Source organism: Scyliorhinus torazame, chromosome 21 (assembly GCF_047496885.1).
Source record: "Scyliorhinus torazame isolate Kashiwa2021f chromosome 21, sScyTor2.1, whole genome shotgun sequence".
NCBI lineage: Eukaryota > Metazoa > Chordata > Chondrichthyes > Carcharhiniformes > Scyliorhinidae > Scyliorhinus > Scyliorhinus torazame.
This window is the reverse complement of record NC_092727.1, coordinates 108,934,611-108,952,450: the sequence shown is the minus strand read 5'-3', so window position 1 is coordinate 108,952,450 and position 17,840 is coordinate 108,934,611. Positions and strand designations below refer to the sequence as shown.

At 50.7% G+C, this 17,840-nt stretch overlaps 1 protein-coding gene across 1 annotated transcript in view; it reads left to right on the top strand.

The window, feature by feature from the left end:
- The first annotated feature begins 9,841 nt into the window (after positions 1 to 9,841).
- The window catches only part of LOC140398487 (all-trans-retinol 13,14-reductase-like), a 40,678-nt gene continuing 32,679 nt past the window's right edge, over positions 9,842 to 17,840 (top strand). The window contains exons 1-3 of the mRNA XM_072487227.1: positions 9,842 to 10,217; positions 11,768 to 11,950; positions 15,033 to 15,274. Of these exons, the coding sequence (XP_072343328.1) occupies positions 10,049 to 10,217; positions 11,768 to 11,950; positions 15,033 to 15,274 (594 nt within the window). The 5' untranslated portion in view covers positions 9,842 to 10,048. The remainder of the gene's footprint in view (positions 10,218 to 11,767; positions 11,951 to 15,032; positions 15,275 to 17,840) is intronic.

Below are 17,840 nucleotides of genomic sequence, written 5' to 3'. Positions count from 1 at the left end.
AATTTATTTTTAAAAAGGGTCTCTGGGCACTACTGCCTCTCTTTCGTCTTTTAGCACAGTGGGTTAAACAGCTGGCTTGTAATGCAGAACAAGACCAGCAGCGCGGGTTCAATTCCCGTACTGACCTCCCCGAACAGGTGCCAGAATGCGGCGACTAGGGGCTTTTCACAGTAACTTCATTGAAGCCTACCTGTGACAATAAGTGATTATTATTCAAGACGGTTCAAAAACCTCTCTTTTTGACCAAGCTTATAGTATCCCCCTAGTTATCTGGCGCGGGATCAAATATTACTTTATAATGCTGCTGTGAAGAGATTAGAGGCATGCTATTAGGTGCACATGCTGGGGACAATAAATCTACTCAGTGGTTAGCATTGTTGCTTCACAGCGCCAGCGTCCAAGGTTTGATTCCCAGCTTGGGTCACTGTCTGTGTGGAGTCTGCACGTTCTCCCCGTGTCTGCGTGGGTCCGGGTGCTTCGGTCTCCTCCCACAAGTCCCGAAAGATGTGCTGTTAGCTGAATTGGTCATTCTGAATTCTCCCTCCATGTACATGAACTGCCACCGGAACGTGGCGATGAGGAGATTTTCACAGTAACTTCATTGCAGTGTTTAATGTAAGCCTACCTGTGCCAATAGTAAAGATTATTATTAAGTCTATTACAATCGAGCAGGATGTTGGCGCATCAGCTTAGGAAGAGAGAAGCGGCCAGGGAGATTGGGGGAGTAAGGAATAGGGAGGGCAACATGGTATTGGACCCAAGGGGATGAACTACGTTTTTAAAGAATTTTATAGCAAATTATATGAGTTGGAACCCCCGCTTGGTGTAGAAGGGATGCGACAGTTCCTGGATCAGTTGAGGTTTCCGAGGGTGGAAGAGGACCAGGTCGAGGGGCTGGGGGCCCCGATTGAAGCAGAGGAAATTGTTAAAGGACTGGAGAGCATGCAGTCGGGCAAGGTTCCGGGCCGGATGGTTACCCGGTAAAATTCTATAAGAAGTTCTCAGAGGTGTTGTGCCCACTGCGGATGAGGACCTTTAATGAGGCTAAAGAGAGGGGAATCCTCCCTCCAACGATGTCGCAGGCCTCGATTTCGCTCATCCTTAAACGAGAAAAGGACCCGGAGCAATGTGCGTCATATAGGCCGATCTCGCTTTTGAACGTAGATGCCAAACTGCTGGCTATGATTTTGGCCAATAGGATAGAAGACTGTGTCCGGGGGGTGATGGGGGAGGACCAAACCGGATTTGTTAAGGGTAGACAGCTCAATGTTAATGTTCGGAGGCTTTTGAATGTAATTATGATGCCCCCAGAAGGAGAGGAGGCGCAGGTGGTGGTTGCGATGGACGCGGAGAAGGCTTTTGATCGGGTGGAGTGGGAGTATCTTTGGGAGATGCTGGGAAGGTTTGGGTTTGGTGAGGTCTTCATCGACTGGGTGCGATTGCTCTACCAGGCCCCGGTAGCGAGTGTGAGCACAAACCGGCTGAGGTCTGGGTACTTTATGCTACACCAAGGGACGAGGCAGAGGTGCCCCCTCTCCCCGTTGCTGTTCGCTCTGGCTATAGAGCCGTTGGCCATGGCACTGAGAGCATCAAGGAAGTGGCAGGACTTCCGGTTGTGGCTATGCTGAGCTAAGTCGCACGTTCGGCAGCTCCCACCAGAAATTGACTTTTGGGCTCTTTTGAGGGGCCCCAGCGGCATTTGTTCGACGGTTCCCAGTGTGGGAAGGTGACAGTACGATTTCCCCGGCACTGTATGGATTGGACCAGGAGTGGATTCTGGTGCAGCAAAAAGTGCGAGGGAGGAAAGCCAAGATGGCGGCGGGCGGAGACCAGTAAGCGTGGGCGCAGTGGGCGCAAGAGCAGCAGGAGTTTCTCAAGCACTGCTTCACGGAATTGAAAGCAGAGCTGCTGGAGCCGATGAAGGCTTCGATCGACAAGCTGGTCGAGACCCAGAAGGCCCAAGGGACGGCGATCCGGGAGGTGCGGCAGAAGGCCACGGAGAACGAGGACGAGATATTGGGCATGGCGGTGAAGGTGGAGGCGCACGAGGCGGTGCATAAGAAATGGCATGAGAAGTTCGAGGACATGGAGAATCGGTCGAGGAGGAAGAATCTACGGATTCTGGGTCTCCCGGAGGGAGTGGAGGGGTCGGATGCTGGAGCACATGTGCTCACGATGCTGAACACGTTGATGGGCGCGGGTGCCTTCCCGAGGCCCCTGGAGCTGGATGGGGCCCACCGAGTCCTGGCGAGGAGGCCCAAGTCTAACGAGTCGCTGCGGGCGGTATTGGTGCGGTTCCACTGCTTGGTGGACAGGGAGTGGGTCCTAAGATGGTCAAAAAAGGAGCGGAGCAGCAGGTGGGAGAATGCAGAGGTCCGTATATACCAGGACTGGAGCACGGAGGTGGCCAAGAAGAGGGCCGGGAACAATCGGGCTAAGGCGGTTCTGCATCGGAAGCGGGTGAAATTCGTGATGCTGCAGCCGGCGCGACAGTGGGTCACATTTAAGGACCGGCACCAATACTTTGAGACACCGGAGGAGGTGTGGACCTTTATTCAGGCCGAAAAGTTGGACACGGACTGAGGGCCGGTTGTGAGGGGAGGTCGCGGGGAGCTACTGTGGTTACTGTGCTTTGGGGGATGTTCTGTTCTGTATTGTTTCCTTGGGTGCTGGGTGGGGTAGGGTGAATTGGTTCGAAGGGGGGGTTTTGTGAGAGTGTGGGCATCAGTGGTTGGAAAGACAGGGCCCCGTTGGGGAGAGGGGAGATGGGAGGCCCGAGGTGGGGGAGCTGGGATTAGGCCGCAAAAGGGAGATGTGCCAGAGAGGGCGGCGCCGGTCTGATGGAAAGCGCGGGCTTTTTCCCGCGCTAGGGAAGGAAGGGTGTGGGGCCGGGGGGGAAAGGCGGTGTTGGAGAGGAGTGCCCGCTGATGGACAGGAGCGGGGGGGGGTGACCACCACACTGGGGGGTCGATGGAGTGGCGGGAGTGGCTGGGGTCAGCGGGAGTCAGCTGACTTACGGGAGTGCTATGGGGGGAGCAAAGCAGCTAGGGGTGGACCTAGATGGGGGGGGGGGGGGGACTGGGTTGCTGCTGCATTGGCCAAAGATGAGCTGGAGCTCGGAGAGAGAGTTGGGGCGGGGGTCTTCTGCTGGGGGGAATGGCGAGTGCGGGAGGCGCAGGCACGTGGCTGGCCTAGAAAAGGGGATGGCTAATCAGCAGAGGGGTGGGGCGGGAAGCCTCCTGATAAAGCTGATAACTTGGAATGTGAGAGGCATGAACGGGCCGGTCAAGAGGGCCCATGTGTTCGCGCACCTGAAGGGACTGAAGGCAGATGTGGTTATGCTCCAGGAGACGCATTTGAGGATGGCAGATCAGGTTAGGCTGAGAAAGGGGTGGGTAGAGCAGGTTTTCCACTCGGGGTTGGACGCACAGAATCGAGGGGTGGCGATTTTGGTGGGGAAGCGGGTGTCGTTTGAGGCGCTGAACATCGTGGCAGACAATGGAGGTAGGTATGTGATGGTGAGTGGTAAGCTGCAGGGGGTGCGGGTGGTATTAGTGGATGTATATGCCCCGAATTGGGACGATGCCGAATTTAAGCGGCGCATGTTGGTCCGGATTCCGGACCTGGAGGCAGGGAGCTTGATAATGGGGGGGGGGACTTCAACACAGTACTGGATCCAGCATTGGACCGCTCCAGGTCCAGGACGGATAAGAGGCCGGCGGTGGCCAAGGTGCTGAGGGGGTTTATGGACCAGATGGGAGGAGTGGACCCATGGAGGTTTGTCAGGCCGGGGGCCAGGGAATTTTCTTTTTTTTCCCATGTCCATAAAGCCTACTCCCGGATAGACTTCTTCGTTATGAGCAGGGCTATTAATTCCGAGGGTGGAGGGCATGGAGTATTCGGCCATAGCCATCTCAGACCATGCTCCGCATTGGGTGGAGCTGGAGCTAGGGGAGGAGAGGGACCAGCGCCCGCTGTGGCGCCTGTATGTGGGCTTGCTGGCGGATGAGGAGGTGAGCGGGCGGATCCGGGGGTGTATTGAAAGCTATCTAGAGGCTAACGATAATGGGGAGGTGCAGGTGGGGGTGGTCTGGGAAGCGCTGAAGGTGGTGATTAGGGGAGAGCTAATCTTCACTAGGGCCCACAAGGAGAAGGAGAGGAGAGAGAGGGAGAGATTGGTGGGGGAGATTTTAAGGGTGGATAGGAGGTATGCAGAGGTCCCCAAGGAGGGACTACTCAAGGAGCGACGAAGCCTGTAGGCCGAGTTCGACCTGTTGACCACCAAGAAGGCGGAGGTGCAGTGGAGGAAAGCGCAAGGGGCGGTGTATGAGTACGGGGAGAAGGCTAGCCGGATGTTGGCACACCAGCTTCGGAAGCGGGAGGAAGCGAGGGAGATTGGCGGAGTTCGGGAAAAAGGGGGGAACACGGTGCGGAGTGTGGTGGGAATAAATGGGGTATTTAGAGACTTTTATGAGGGGCTGTATAGGTCTGCGCCCCCGACGGAGGGAGGGGAGATGCGTCGATTTTTGGACAGACTGAGGTTCCCGAGGGTGGAGGAGGAGCAGGTGGCCGGGCTTGGGGCAGCGGTAGGGCTGGAGGAGCTGACTAAGGGGCTGGGGAGTATGCAGGCGGGGAAGGCACCGGGGCCAGATGGGTTCCCGGTGGAATTTTACAGGAAGTACATGGACCTGCTGTGTCCTCTATTAGTGAGGACTTTCAATGAGGCGACGGGGGGGGGGGGGGGACGATGTCCAGGGCGCTGATCTCGCTGATCTTGAAGCGGGAGAAGGACCCATTGCAGTGTGGGTCGTATAGGCCAATCTGTCTCCTCAACGTGGACGCGAAGCTGTTAGCGAAGGTGTTGGCTACCAGGATTGAGGACTGTGTCCCGGGGGTGATTCACGAGGACCAGACGGGTTTTGTTAAGGGCAGGCAGCTGAATACCAATGTGCGGAGGCTCCTTAACGTAATCATGATGCCTACAGTGGAGGGGGAGGCAGAGATAGTGGCGGCGATGGACGCGGAGAGGGCCTTCGATCGGGTGGAGTGGGGGTACCTCTGGGAAGTGTTGAGGAGGTTTGGGTTCGGGGAGGGGTTCATTAGTTGGGTTAGGCTACTTTACGAAGCCCCGGTGGCGAGTGTGGTCACGAATCAGAGGAGGTTGGAATACTTTTGGCTGTACCGGGGGACGAGGCAGGGGTGCCCCCTATCCCCCTTGCTATTTGAATTGGCAATTGAGCCTTTGGCTATGGCTCTAAGGGAGTTCAGGAACTGGAGGGGGCTGGTCCGGGAGGGGGGGTGGAACACCGGGTTTTGTTGTATGCCGATGACCTGTTACTGGATGTGGCGGACCCAGTGGAGGGGATGCCGGAGGTGATGCAGATCCTCAGGGAGTTTGAGGACTTTTCCGGGTATAAGCTCAACGTGGGGAAGAGTGAGCCCAGGGAACCAGGGAAGGGGGATAGATGAGCTTTCACTGAAGAGGGCGGAAAGGGGTTTTCGGTATCTGGGGATCCAGGTGGCCAGGAGCTGGGGGGCCCTACACAAGCTCAACTTGACGAGGCTGGTGGAGCAGATGGAGGAGGAGTTTAAAAGGTGGGATATGCTGCCACTCTCCTTGGCGGGTAGGGTACAGTCGGTGAAGATGACGGTGCTCCCGAGGTTCCTTTTTATATTCCAGTGCCTCCACATCCTGATCCCTGAGGCCTTTTTTAAACGGGTCAGTATGAGCATCATGGGATTCGTGTGGGCGAAAAAAATACCCCGAGGGTGAGAAGGGTGTTTCTGGAGCGGAGTAGGGACAGAGGAGGGTTAGCGTTACCTAATCTGTGTGGGTATTACTGGGCTGCCATTGTGGCGATGATACACCAGTGGGTAATGGAGGGGGAGGGGGCAGCGTGGAAGAGGCTGGAGATGGCATCCTGTATGGGCACGAGTCTGAGAGCGCTGGTGACAGCACCGTTGCCGCTCCCGCCAACTAGGTACCCCACGAGTCCGGTGGTGGCGGCGACTTTGAAAATTTGGGGCAGTGGAGGCGCCACAGGGGTGAGGTAGAGGCTTCGGTTTGGTCCCCGATCCGGGAGAACCATCGATTCGCCCTGGGGAGAATGGATGGAGGGTTCCTGAGCTGGCACAGGGCAGGAATTAGAAGGATGGGGGACCTGTTTTTAGATGGGACGTTTGCGAGCCTTGGGGCGCTGGAGGAAAAATTTGGGCTTCCCCCCGGAAATGCCTTCAGGTACATGCAGGTAAGGGTGTTTGTAAGACGGCAGGTGAGGGAGTTCCCGCTGCTTCTGACAAAATACAAATTTCTTTACCCGTCAGTCTGGCCTCAATAAAAGTCGAGATGGATTTGCAGGTACAGCATTAGTTATTTTATTTGGCTTGCAAGCTTGATTCATTTCACAGAGGCATAAGACACATCCAGTCTCCTACACCCCGGAAAGCGAATGAACAAAGAGACAAAGGGATCTGTGCAAATCAATTCAAATGGTATCAAGTTTCACATACACGATTCCCATAGGTCATCCTATACCCCTCCTGACCTGGTCATGCATTCTGATTGGCTCACTTCCAATCCCTTCCTATGGCCCCTATTACCCAGCATCCTTTTCTCCTCCTTTGGTGGACACACCTCCTCCTTGCTTTGCCATGCGGTCTGAAATCCTTTGTCTGTGAACTCACCAGAATGAGACTGGCCTATCTCTACATTACAGTAACTAATATCTCTAAAGTAACTATTTTATATCACATTCATCACTTCCAGCACTCAGGATCCAGGATAGGGTGCTCTCGGGGGTGTGGTTTGGAGAGGGCAGGGTCTCGGCGATCTACCATGAGATGCAGGAGGAGGCGGAGACCTCGGTGGAGGAGCTAAAGGGTAAATGGGAGGAGCTTGGGGAGGAGATAGACGAGGGTATGTGGGCGGATGCCCTGGGTAGGGTTAATTCTTCCTCCTCTTGCGCCAGGCTTAGCCTGATACAATTTAAGGTTCTTCACAGAGCGCATATGACAGGGCCGAGGCTGAGCAGGTTCTTTGCGGTGGAAGACAGGTGTGGGAGGTGCTCGGGGAGCCCAGCAAATTATACCCATATGTTCTGGGTGTGGCCGGCGCTGGATGGGTTCTGGAGGGGTATTGCGAGGACGATGTCTAAGGTGGAGAACACCCAGGTTAAGCCGAGCTGGGGGTTAGCACTATTTGGGGTATCGGACAAGCCGGGAGTGCAGGAGGCGAAAGAGGCTGGTATTCTGGCCTTTGCATCCCTGGTAGCCCGGCGGAGGATTCTGCTACAGTGGAAGAATGCGAGGCCCCCAAGCGTGGAAGCCAGGATCAGTGACATGGCAGGGTTCATTAAATTGGAGAGGGTAAAATTTGTCTTGCGAGGGTCTGTGCAAGGGTTCTTCAGGTGGTGGCAACCGTTCCTCGACTTTCTAGCAGGGCGTTAGGAGGTGGTCAGCAGCAGCAGCAACCCAGAGAAGGGGGGGAGGAGGGCGTGGGGGGGGGTGTACTTTGTGTTTTGTACTGTGTTTATTATTGCTTAATGGGGGGTTTGTATATTGGGGGAATTCGTGATGTAGTTGTAAGATGTTTATTTATGTGTTCTGTGTTTTTCTTTTTTTTGTAAGGGGGGTTTGTTGAAAATATGTAATAATTTGAATAAAAATATTTCTAAAAAGAAAAAAATCAAGGAAGTGGCAGGGGCTGGTTCCGGGGGGGCGGGGGGGGGGGGAGGTGTGGAGCACCGGATTTCGCTGTACGCGGACGATCGGCTCTTGTATGTCTCGGACCCGGTGGAGGGGATGGGGGAGGTTATGCAGATCTTGGGGGAATTTGGCAGGTTCTCGGGATACAAATTGAACATGGGAAAAAGTGAATTGTTCGTGATCCAGGCAAGGGGGCAGGAGAGGTGACTGAAGGAGCTGCCACTCAGGATGTTAGAGAGGAGCTTTCGCTACCTGGGAATATAGGTGGCTCGGAAATGGGAGGCATTACACAGGCTCAACCTAACCTGGCTGGTGGAGCAAATGGAGGGGGACTTTAAAAGATGGGATATGCTCCCGCTATTGCTGGCGGGGAGGGTACAGACCGTGAAAATGACGGTGCTCCCCAGATTTTTGTTTGTCTTCCAGTGCCTCCCCATCTTCATCCCTACCGCCTTTTTCAAGCGGGTAAACAAGATTATTTTGGGCTTTGTATGGGCGAATAAAACCCCACGGGTGAAGTAAATGTTGTTGGAGCGCAGTCGGGAGGAGGGTGGGTTGGCGCTGCCGAACTTCTGCAACTACTACTGGGCGGCGAATATAGCGATGATTAGGAAGTGGGTAATGGGGGATGAGTCGGCATGGGAGCGGATGGAGGCGGCGTCATGCAAAGGCACCAGTTTGGGTGCACTGGTAACGGCACCACTGCTGTTCTCGCCGGCCCGTTACTCCACTAGCCTGGTGGTGGTGGCGGCATTGAGGATCTGGGGGCAATGGAGGAGGTATAAGAAGGTGGAGGGTGCGTCAGTCTGGACACCGATTTGCAACAACCACAGGTTCGCGCCGGGCAGGATAGATGGCGGGATCCGAAGTTGGCAGAGAGCAGGAATTCGACGGATGGGGGATTTATTCATAGCGGGAGTTTTCCCAGTCTGAAGGCGCTGGAAGACAAGTTCAAGCTGCCGCTGGAGAATGGTTTCAGATATTTACAAGTCCAGGACTTTCTGAGGAAACAGGTGCTGGCTTTCCCGCTGATCCCGACATGGGGGATACAGGACAGAATAGTGTCCGGTAACTGGGTGGGGGAGGGGAAAATGTTGGATATCTATCAGGAGTTGTTAGAGGCGGAGGAGACCCCGGTGGAGGAACTGAAGGGCAAGAGGGAGGAGGAGCTAGGTGGGAAGAGAGAGGCGGGTCTGTGGGCGGACGCCCTAAGCAGGGTTAATTCCTCCTCATCATGTGCTAGGCTCAGTCTAATACAGTTTAAGGTGATACACTGGGCACATATGACGGCAGCGAGGATGAGCCAGTTTTTCGGGGTAGAAGACAGATGTGCAAGCTGTGCGGGAAGCCCAGCAAACCACGTCCATATGTTTTGGGCATGCCCGAAGCTTGGAGGATTCAGGCAGGGGTTTGCCAAGGCAATGTCCAAGGTGTTAGGTACGGGTGGTGCCGAGTCCAGCGATAGCGATCTTTGGAGTGTCAGAAGGCCCGTGAGTTCAGGGAGTGAAAGAGGCCGACGTTTTGGCCTTTGCCTCCCTGGTAGCCTGGAGACGGATCCTGTTAATGTGGAGGGACTCGAAACCCTCGAGGTGGAGACTTGGGTCAGTGACATGGCTGGGTTTCTCAAGCTGGAGAAAATAAAGTTGCCTTGAGGGGTCAATGCTGGGGTTATCTCGGAGGTGGCAGCCGTTTGTCGACTTTCTTGGGGAAAATTAAAATGTCAGCAGAAGTAGCACTCTGAAGGGGGGGCAGGCGGGTAGGTGCAATATGGTTAAGGGATGTACAGAAGGGGTTGGGTGGGAAATGTCTAGTTTACCATGTTGATGTTTATGTTATTATTGTTTTGTTTGGTACGGTTAGAAAAATTTTGCAAATGCTTCAATAAAGAATATTTTAAAAAAAATCTATTACAACATAAAGTGTTGAACGTGTGGAGTGAATGAAGAAAGATTTTCCTGTGCCGCATATGGGTCCTGCATTCCTCAATGTACTGACCAGAAAAACCTGTATTTGTGCCAGAAAAACCTGTATTTGTGCCATAAATACGATTCAGTTAATCCCCTCCCAGTGCAAAGGCTAATTAGTGATGCCTGGCTCCACATTGGATTCTCAATGATTCAGACACTTAACCCAAATTGAAACAACGTGCGGTCAATGTGGCCGTGCGACCTTCCGTTTTTGGGCAATTTTGTGTGTTTAAAAAGCTTTTAAGTTCAACATTTTCCTCTTGCGACTTGTTCCCCGAAGTCTGTTGCTTCCCCTTTAAACGCCCCCGAGCTTCTTTTAAAGGGAGGAGCATTACAAGTAAACGCTCCCTTCTAGTAGCTACGCTACTCGCAAGGAGATGTGGCTGTACGCGGGGCTGCTGGTGACCGTGTACTTCATAGTGAGATTTTACCGCCGGGCTTTCCGCTCTCCGTCCCGCAGTCCAAACCCGTTTGCCGGGGACTGCAGAAGGCCGCCCGGGCCTCTGGTCACCGACCAAGAGGCGAGGAAGAGAGTTCTCCATAGAGGTATGGCACAGCGCTGCACGAGTGAACCCGCGCCCACCTTCCAGAGTCCACCTTCCAGTTAATGCTTAGAACCCTGACCCCCCCCCCCCCCCCCCCAGGGTTTTATAATGTGCCCAAACATCCAGCTAGAGGTTTGTTTCAAGCTCTAACATTAGTAAATGTTTACTGCAGCCTCCCAGTGAAAGCCAACTCTTGCCACCCCCTTCCATATCTGAGCTCCTTCATAGTATCCATTGTATTCATAGACATCGAAACAAACCTGTTGGACTTTAACCTGGTGTTGTAAGACTTCGTACTGTGTTCACCCCAGTCCAACGCCGGCATCTCCACGTCATAGTATCTGTCCATGTCTAATCTGCCGGGCATCGTGTTATGTTCGGTTGTGCCACAAATCAACTCTGGGGGGCAGTTGAACCTGTGGGATTCTTTGGCTGGGCCTACCAGTATGCTCAAGGCTGAGATAGATTATTTTTATCAGTAAGGGAATTCGAGGGTTATGGGGATAAGTGGGTCGAGGGTTACGGGATTGGCCATTATCTCGTTGAACGGCGGAGTGGACTCGATGTGACGAATGGCTGACTTCTGCTCCTGAGCCTTGTGGACTTGCACAACAAAATGACAACACGGGGGCAGCATGGTGGAGCAGTGGTTAGTGCTGCTGCCTCACGGCGCTAAGGATGTTGGTGCGATCCTGGCCCTGGGTCACTGTCCGTATGGAGTTTGGGAATTTGCACGTTCTCCTTGTGTCTGCATGGGTCTCACCCCCCACAACCCAAAGATGTGCAGGGTATAGATGGATTGGCCGTGCTAAATTGCCCCTTAATTGTGTGTGTGTGTGTGTGGGGGGGGGGGGGGGGGGGGGGAAATTGCCCCTTAATTGGGGAAAAAATAATAGGATACACTAAATTTATTTAAAAATAAAGAAATGACAACATGGAAGGATTCTGCAATTGAGTATGAAATCACTTTGCACAGTACAAACATTTCCTGACAATGTTGTGCTGGCAGTGCATCCCCCACCCTCCCCCTTGCAGGTTTCCTGGCAATGTTGTGGGGCTCCAATGGGAATTCCCATTGGCAAGCAGCGGAAGTAGAGAATCCCTCTGCCAGGGAATGGTGTTCTACGTTCTCCATCCTTGCTAGCAGTGGTTGCAGGATGGACTCTCAATGGAGAATCTCGCCCTTGGTGTCACGTGGAGGCCAGGCCTGTTGAGGACTGCAGATTTCCTTCCCTCTGCTTACTTCCAAATTGGTACCCCTGGAAATGGGTCTCCACAATTTTTTTTATTTTGCTCCATCAATGTACGTCAGCTGCATCCTGTGAAATAATTGTTTTAAAAATTGTTGCCCGTTAGCAAGAGGGGAGTGCGAGAACCATACTTCTCGCTTTTCTCTGTGCGGGTCGCCACCATTTTGCTGTATTGTCTCTGCTCAAAGTTTAATTTAGAATCTGTCTTGAGTGTTGACTCTTGGATTCTTGGGTATATGTCTCCTAACCCTTTTTCTGTGGTCTTTGTTGGTTTTAATAAGTCTTTCTGATAATTTTTCAGGCTTTACTGCAAATAAGGTGCCAGCAAACCTTGATGCCATTGTGATTGGCAGTGGAATTGGAGGGCTGTCCACAGCAGCACTGTTGGCAAAAGCTGGCAAACGTGTCCTGGTGCTGGAACAGCATGACCAGGCTGGAGGATGCTGTCACACTTATATTAAAAAAGGTTTCGAGTTCGATGTTGGTAAGAACATTTTCGGATTGAAATTTACTGTTTTTAAAAAAAAAAAAAACAATGTGCTAGTTTAGTGTGACATATTTAAATCGCCTTTTCAACTTTCTGCGTTCCTCAGCTGTCACGATAGGAGCAGTTCTAGAGTGCATTTCTGTTCCTGACTATGTGGAAACCCAGAAGTCAAAATATTTTTCTTAAAGACTAATTGTAAAGAAAAGAATACTATTCATTGTAGAAAACAAATGCATATAAAGACTCCCTGTCATATTCTCGGATAGTCTCAGAAATATGTTACAACCAGTGAATTACTTCAGGAGGTCTTGTGGCAGAGTGGATAGTCTCCCTACCTCTGATTTAGAAGCTCCAGTTTCAAGTCCCACCCCAGGACCTGATGGTCAAGGGAGGTGCATTCATAACCGGGCCAACAGGCTGCGTCAACTTGCAAAATCCTTCCAGCAGTCCAATGGCAGGTGGTAAGTGCAGGAGAACTTGTTGTGGAGTGGTACCCCTTAAGCCATAACCCCTGGTGACGGGAGAAACCTCACTATAGGTACAGCCGCTAAGTATGGGAACAGCAACAACAATGAATTACTTTGAGGATCTGTCACTGAGGCAAATACATGGTGTTGTTGCTAACTTTTGCCTTAATTTAATTGCTCTGTTCTATCACCTTTTGCTCTTGAGTCGCCAGGTATCTTTCTGATACCGCCACGTGGTTCAAGTCCGAGTAATGATCAATAATCCAATACACCGCTTAGTAAGAATTAACTCAAAGCACATTTATTATATACTGTAATCAATACTCATGCATAAATTCTAAGTCTAAGCTACTTCCTACAACTAACAGGCCAATACTTAACTTGGAAATGGCCCACCAGGTCAGGGAAACGAATGGCCTTTCGTTCGGGTTCTGAGCCTGCGGGATTCGAAGCTGGTACAGATTGATAGCTAGGAGTGCCTATCTTGTTGCGAGCGTTGAAGTAAGTCTTGCGGGATGTTTCGCGATGGCTGGACCGGTCACTGTCAAGGGTTGGTCTGCGTTGCTGAGTGACCCGGTCAGAAGAAGAAGCAGAAGGGTGCAGGAGGATGCAGAAGGGGTAGCAGGAGGGTCGATTTGAACTTGGACTTTATTCTTATAGTCCCCAGGGGCTTCCCGCCTTTCGGGGCAGACCCTGCACCTGGTTCCAAGTGATTGGACTTTGTCCCAATCACTTGGTTCGATATTCTCCAATGCTGGAGCGATTCCTTGATCGATGGGTGGTCTTGAGGTGATCGTTCACCTCCCTTTGTGTAGGCTCCTGTTGATGCCGAAAAGTCTGGGTTGGCTTTGTCTAAAATGTTGCACATTGTTCCTGGGGATTGCTCATTAGTATGCAGATGGCTGGTGTTTTGTTGTGCTGATGGTTCCCGGTATCGATCTTGTCTGGCCTTCCCAGAGGTGAATGCACAGTCCATAAGACCATAGTCTACCTGTAGCTACTTGTTTTAGTCCTGTTGGCTGATTTTCCCATCAGCCTTTGCCGTTCGTCATTTTAAATCGGGAGTTAGCCATTTTAACTGGCTACAATGGGCACACAGCGCCAGGGTCCCAGGTTCGATTCCCTGCTTGGGTCACTGTCTGTGCAGAGTCGGCACGTTCTCCCCGTGTCTGCGTGGGTTCTTCCGGGTGCTCCGGTTTCCTCCCACAAGTCCCAAAAGACATGCTTGTTAGGTGAACTGGACATTCTGAATTCTCCCACCCAAACAGGCGCCAGAATGACTAGGGGATTTTCGCAGTAACTTCATTGCAGTATTAATGTAAGCCTACTTGTGACAATAATAAAGATTATAGATTAGATTATAGCAGCAAATTATCTCCAGTTAAGATCGCTCAAAAAAACTGATGTGACTGGTTCTTTTTTTTTTTTTTTGGTGGTGTTTGTTGAGGGAAGCATGCTGACCTGATACCAGCAACAACTTGTATTTACATGGAGCCTTTCACATAATAAAACATCCCAGAAATTTCACAGGGGCATTATAAAACAAAGTATGACACTCGTGTCAAACAAGATATTAGTTCAGATGGCCCAAAGCTTTATCAAAAAGGTAGGTTTTAAGGAATGTCTCAGGGAAGAAAGCAATGTGGAGAGGTGGAGGGAGGATGTTCCAGAGTTTAGGTTCTTGGCGATTGATGGTGCAGCCACCAGTGTTGGAGTGAGTTTTAAAATCCGGGATGTGCAAGAGGCCAAAAGCAGAGGAGCAGAAATTTCTCCCTGTACTATTCAAAGATCTTTTTTCTTTCACCTGTCACTAGAACAGGCAAACAGTTTGAGGTCTCGTGCAACAGGTGGCACCTTGACAGCTGCTCATGTTCAGAGGTGGGAATTGAGCCAGTTGTCATGACTGTGCAACTTTTGAACAAAGCTTGCATTTTATAGCATGTATTCCTACGTCTTCTATCATTGTTTGGTTACAGTTTGATGAAAGAGAAATTGGGCAGAGTTTTCCTTTCTTAAAAAAAAAAATAGCACATGTCGTGTTCTGACTGAAAATTGGTGTGTTTCTCCCCAGAAATGCATCCCAAATGTTAGAAGATAAGAGGGGCAATGTGACACAAGATGGTGGCCGTTTTGGAGAATGCAGACGTTCTGCACTGCTCCAAAGGACAGGAGGGCAAAATTAATTGGGTAGTCTCTCAGGAATGCACTCGCACACTTACCAGGATCTAGTTACAGAACACTTTTTGAAAACGCAAAGGGTTATTGAACAAAGTTTGACACCATAAACACAGTGATGTTAGGGCAAATGACCGAGAGATTGGTCAATGAGGCAGTTTTTCGGGGCATCTTAAAAGAGGAGGTGGAGAAATTCAACGAGGAAATTCCAGAGTTTCGGACCCAGGCAGCTGACGATTTGACCACCAGTGATAGAATGGTTAATATTGGGGATGCTCAAGATCTCTGAATCAGCAGAACACAGAAGCCTTGACAACTGAGCTGCTGCACTCTTAGCTGTGAAAGCACAGAAGTGTGCTTTGTGATCTGTGACCACAATATTGGTCGTCTTCTTTAGGGAATTAACCACTTGACTGTTCCACTGTGCACTATTTCAGGAATTCATTACATCGGGGAACTCCATGAACAATCCTTTCTGCGTACAATTGTAGACCAGATTACAGATGGCCAAATGGGATGGGCAAAAATGGATGACGTTTTTGACCATGTAATTCTGGGAGACCATCAGACCCGGCGGACATATCGACTCTGTAGTGGGAAACAAAATTATCAAGATTGTTTGAAGACGCAGTTTCCAGAGGAAACCGAAGCAATTGATAAATTCCTGGAGCTTGTAAAGGTGAGTTTTGAAAAACATGTCTGAACTGGATTCATTTTGAAGTGTTTAGAATGATTGGGCACAGAGGGAGGCTATTCAGTCCATCCAGTCCATTCTGACCCTAAAGTGTGATTTAGCAAGTTCCACTCCCTGGCTGCTTCCCCAAAGCGCTACAATCCCTTTTTCCCTTAAAATATTTATTTAATTCCCTTTTGAAAGCTTTAATATTTAATCTGCCCCATCACCCTTTCAGGCAATGCATTCCAGATTGTAACCCCTCACATTTATATATTAAAAGAAAAAATAATTAACCTCTTGTCGCTTTTAGTTATTTTGCCAGTCGCTTTAAATCTGTGCTCTTTTGGTTCCCAACCCTTTTATTAATGGGAACAGTTTCCCTCTCTGCTCTGACTCGACCACTCACGGTTTTGAGCACCTCTTCGGTAAGGAGGTCCTTCACCCCTGGTTCCATTTGCGCAAGTCTCTTCTGCCATCCCTGGTGCCTTCACATCCTTCCTAAAGTTCAATGCCTGGAATGTGACACTATTTGCCAGTTGGAGGCTAAACTAGTGCTTCTGTGCTCTTGTTGTGTCTATTGCACAAAGCAGACAAAAGTAGACATTTAGCACTATTTGAACAAGAACAAAGGAGCTTCTCCCATGTTCTGGCCGACATAATTTTGGATTTCCCCATTTTAGAATTGTGCCTTTTATTATATTGCCCCATCTGTTCTTCCTACCAAAAAATGTATCCGTTCACGCCTATCTCCATTAAATTGCATCTGCCCTATTGCCAGCTGTATTTACTAGGCAACGTAATGGTTTAATTGGAAGCTTTGTCCATTTTTGTACACTAACTCATTGCACAATATGAATAATTTTCTAATACATGGACCGCATTGTGCAGAGAAATGTTAGGATTATGTCGCAGCTATGAGAGATGTGGGCTGGAATTCTCCAGCAATTATTCACTTTTCCCGTTGACCATGCACCCCCATCGGCGGGTTTCCTGGCAGCATGGGGTGGCTTCAGTGGGGAAAATCCAATTGACGAATGGCAGGAGTATATGCCGTTGAGAAACATGTGGCTGGGAAACCAGAGAATCCTGCCCATGATCTAAATAAATGGGAGGAATGGGCCACCACAGTGGTGGAATATACCCTGATGTTGGAGGTAGTCCATTTTTAAATGATTTATTGAAATTCGCCGAACATTTTTGTGACTTGTGTCCTGAACCTAAACTGTATCTTGATGGTATAATTAGTTAATATACACTAGCTGCTGCCAGGAAAGACAGGAACAGTTGATGTGTGCACCTGATCCACTCTGCTGTTGCTGAATCATGCACAACTGTTGCTGATGCCTTTCCAGTTGGCTGGTGGCAGGAGCATCTGTGATTATATCACATTTTTCTTACCCATGCTAATTTACTTTATTGTTCAGAGGTTCATTTTGTCTTTCATTTAATTGACCCTATATTTCACTGCCTACTGGATCGGTCTATGGTCCCTTGGCTTCAGCTGTTTCGCTTTTTATTTTCAGGGGAAAGAAGCCCCCCCCCCTCCCCCCCCCCCCCCCCTGGGGTTGCGCAGTCCTTTGGTTCCTCATCTATCTTGGTTTTTATTCTTAACTTACTCCGTGTTGCTGGCCTCGAACAGGTTTTGAAACAGGCCGACAAACTGCCCCCAAGTATCCAGGAAGCCTTCCACGGACCCTCTGATGGCATACTTAATCTTCTCCAGGTGGAGAAATTGCAAAAGGTCAGCAAGGCAGTCTGGAGCTGTGGTTGGTGCTGCTGATTGCCAGCCGAGCAGGATTCTCCCATTAGGGAAGCGTGATTTTCCAATTAGGGAAGCAAAAGCAAGGGCATTAGCCCCCTTCCCCATGTGTAGTTCTGGCTGCTCCAATACCCCAAAGATTGCCACTATTGGGCATGGCTTCACACTCACCCCCACAACCTTAGTAATTGCCTCTGCAAAGGCTGTCCAGAACCCAGCAAGTTTGGGACAAGCCCAGATCATGTGGGTGTGGTTGGCTAAGCCCCTCTAACACCGTTCACACTTATCCTCCACCTCTGGGAAGAATCTGGTAATTCTGGTTCTGGTCAGGTGTGCTCTGCACCATTTGAGCTGCATTAGGCTGAGCCTTGCACAGGAGGAGGTGGAGTTAGCCCTGCTCAGTGCTTCGCTCCAGAGTCCCCACCCAATCTCTCCCCAGTTTGACCTCCGATTTTTGTCTGGTCTTGTCCAGTGGTGTTCAAACTCTGTCCAGCAACTGTCCGTATATTTTCCTACATAGCCCCACCCCCTGTTGCTTGTGCCTATTGGGTCCACTAGTAGTGTGGTTTCTGGGGCCCTGGGGTAGCCTACTGTCTCTTTGTGGAGGGCCCTGGGGTACCCTACTGCCTCTTTGTGGAGGAAGTGTTTTATTTGGATGTGTCTCATTTCCTGTCATTTTGCTAAGTTTCCACTGCCTCTTCGGTTCGTCCAGCGTCACCCGTCTGTGCCCTATGTAAAAATCCCTGACCGTCAGTATGTCCCTGTCTTGCCTTCATCTTTTGAAGGTGGTATCCAGCGTGGCTGAGGGGT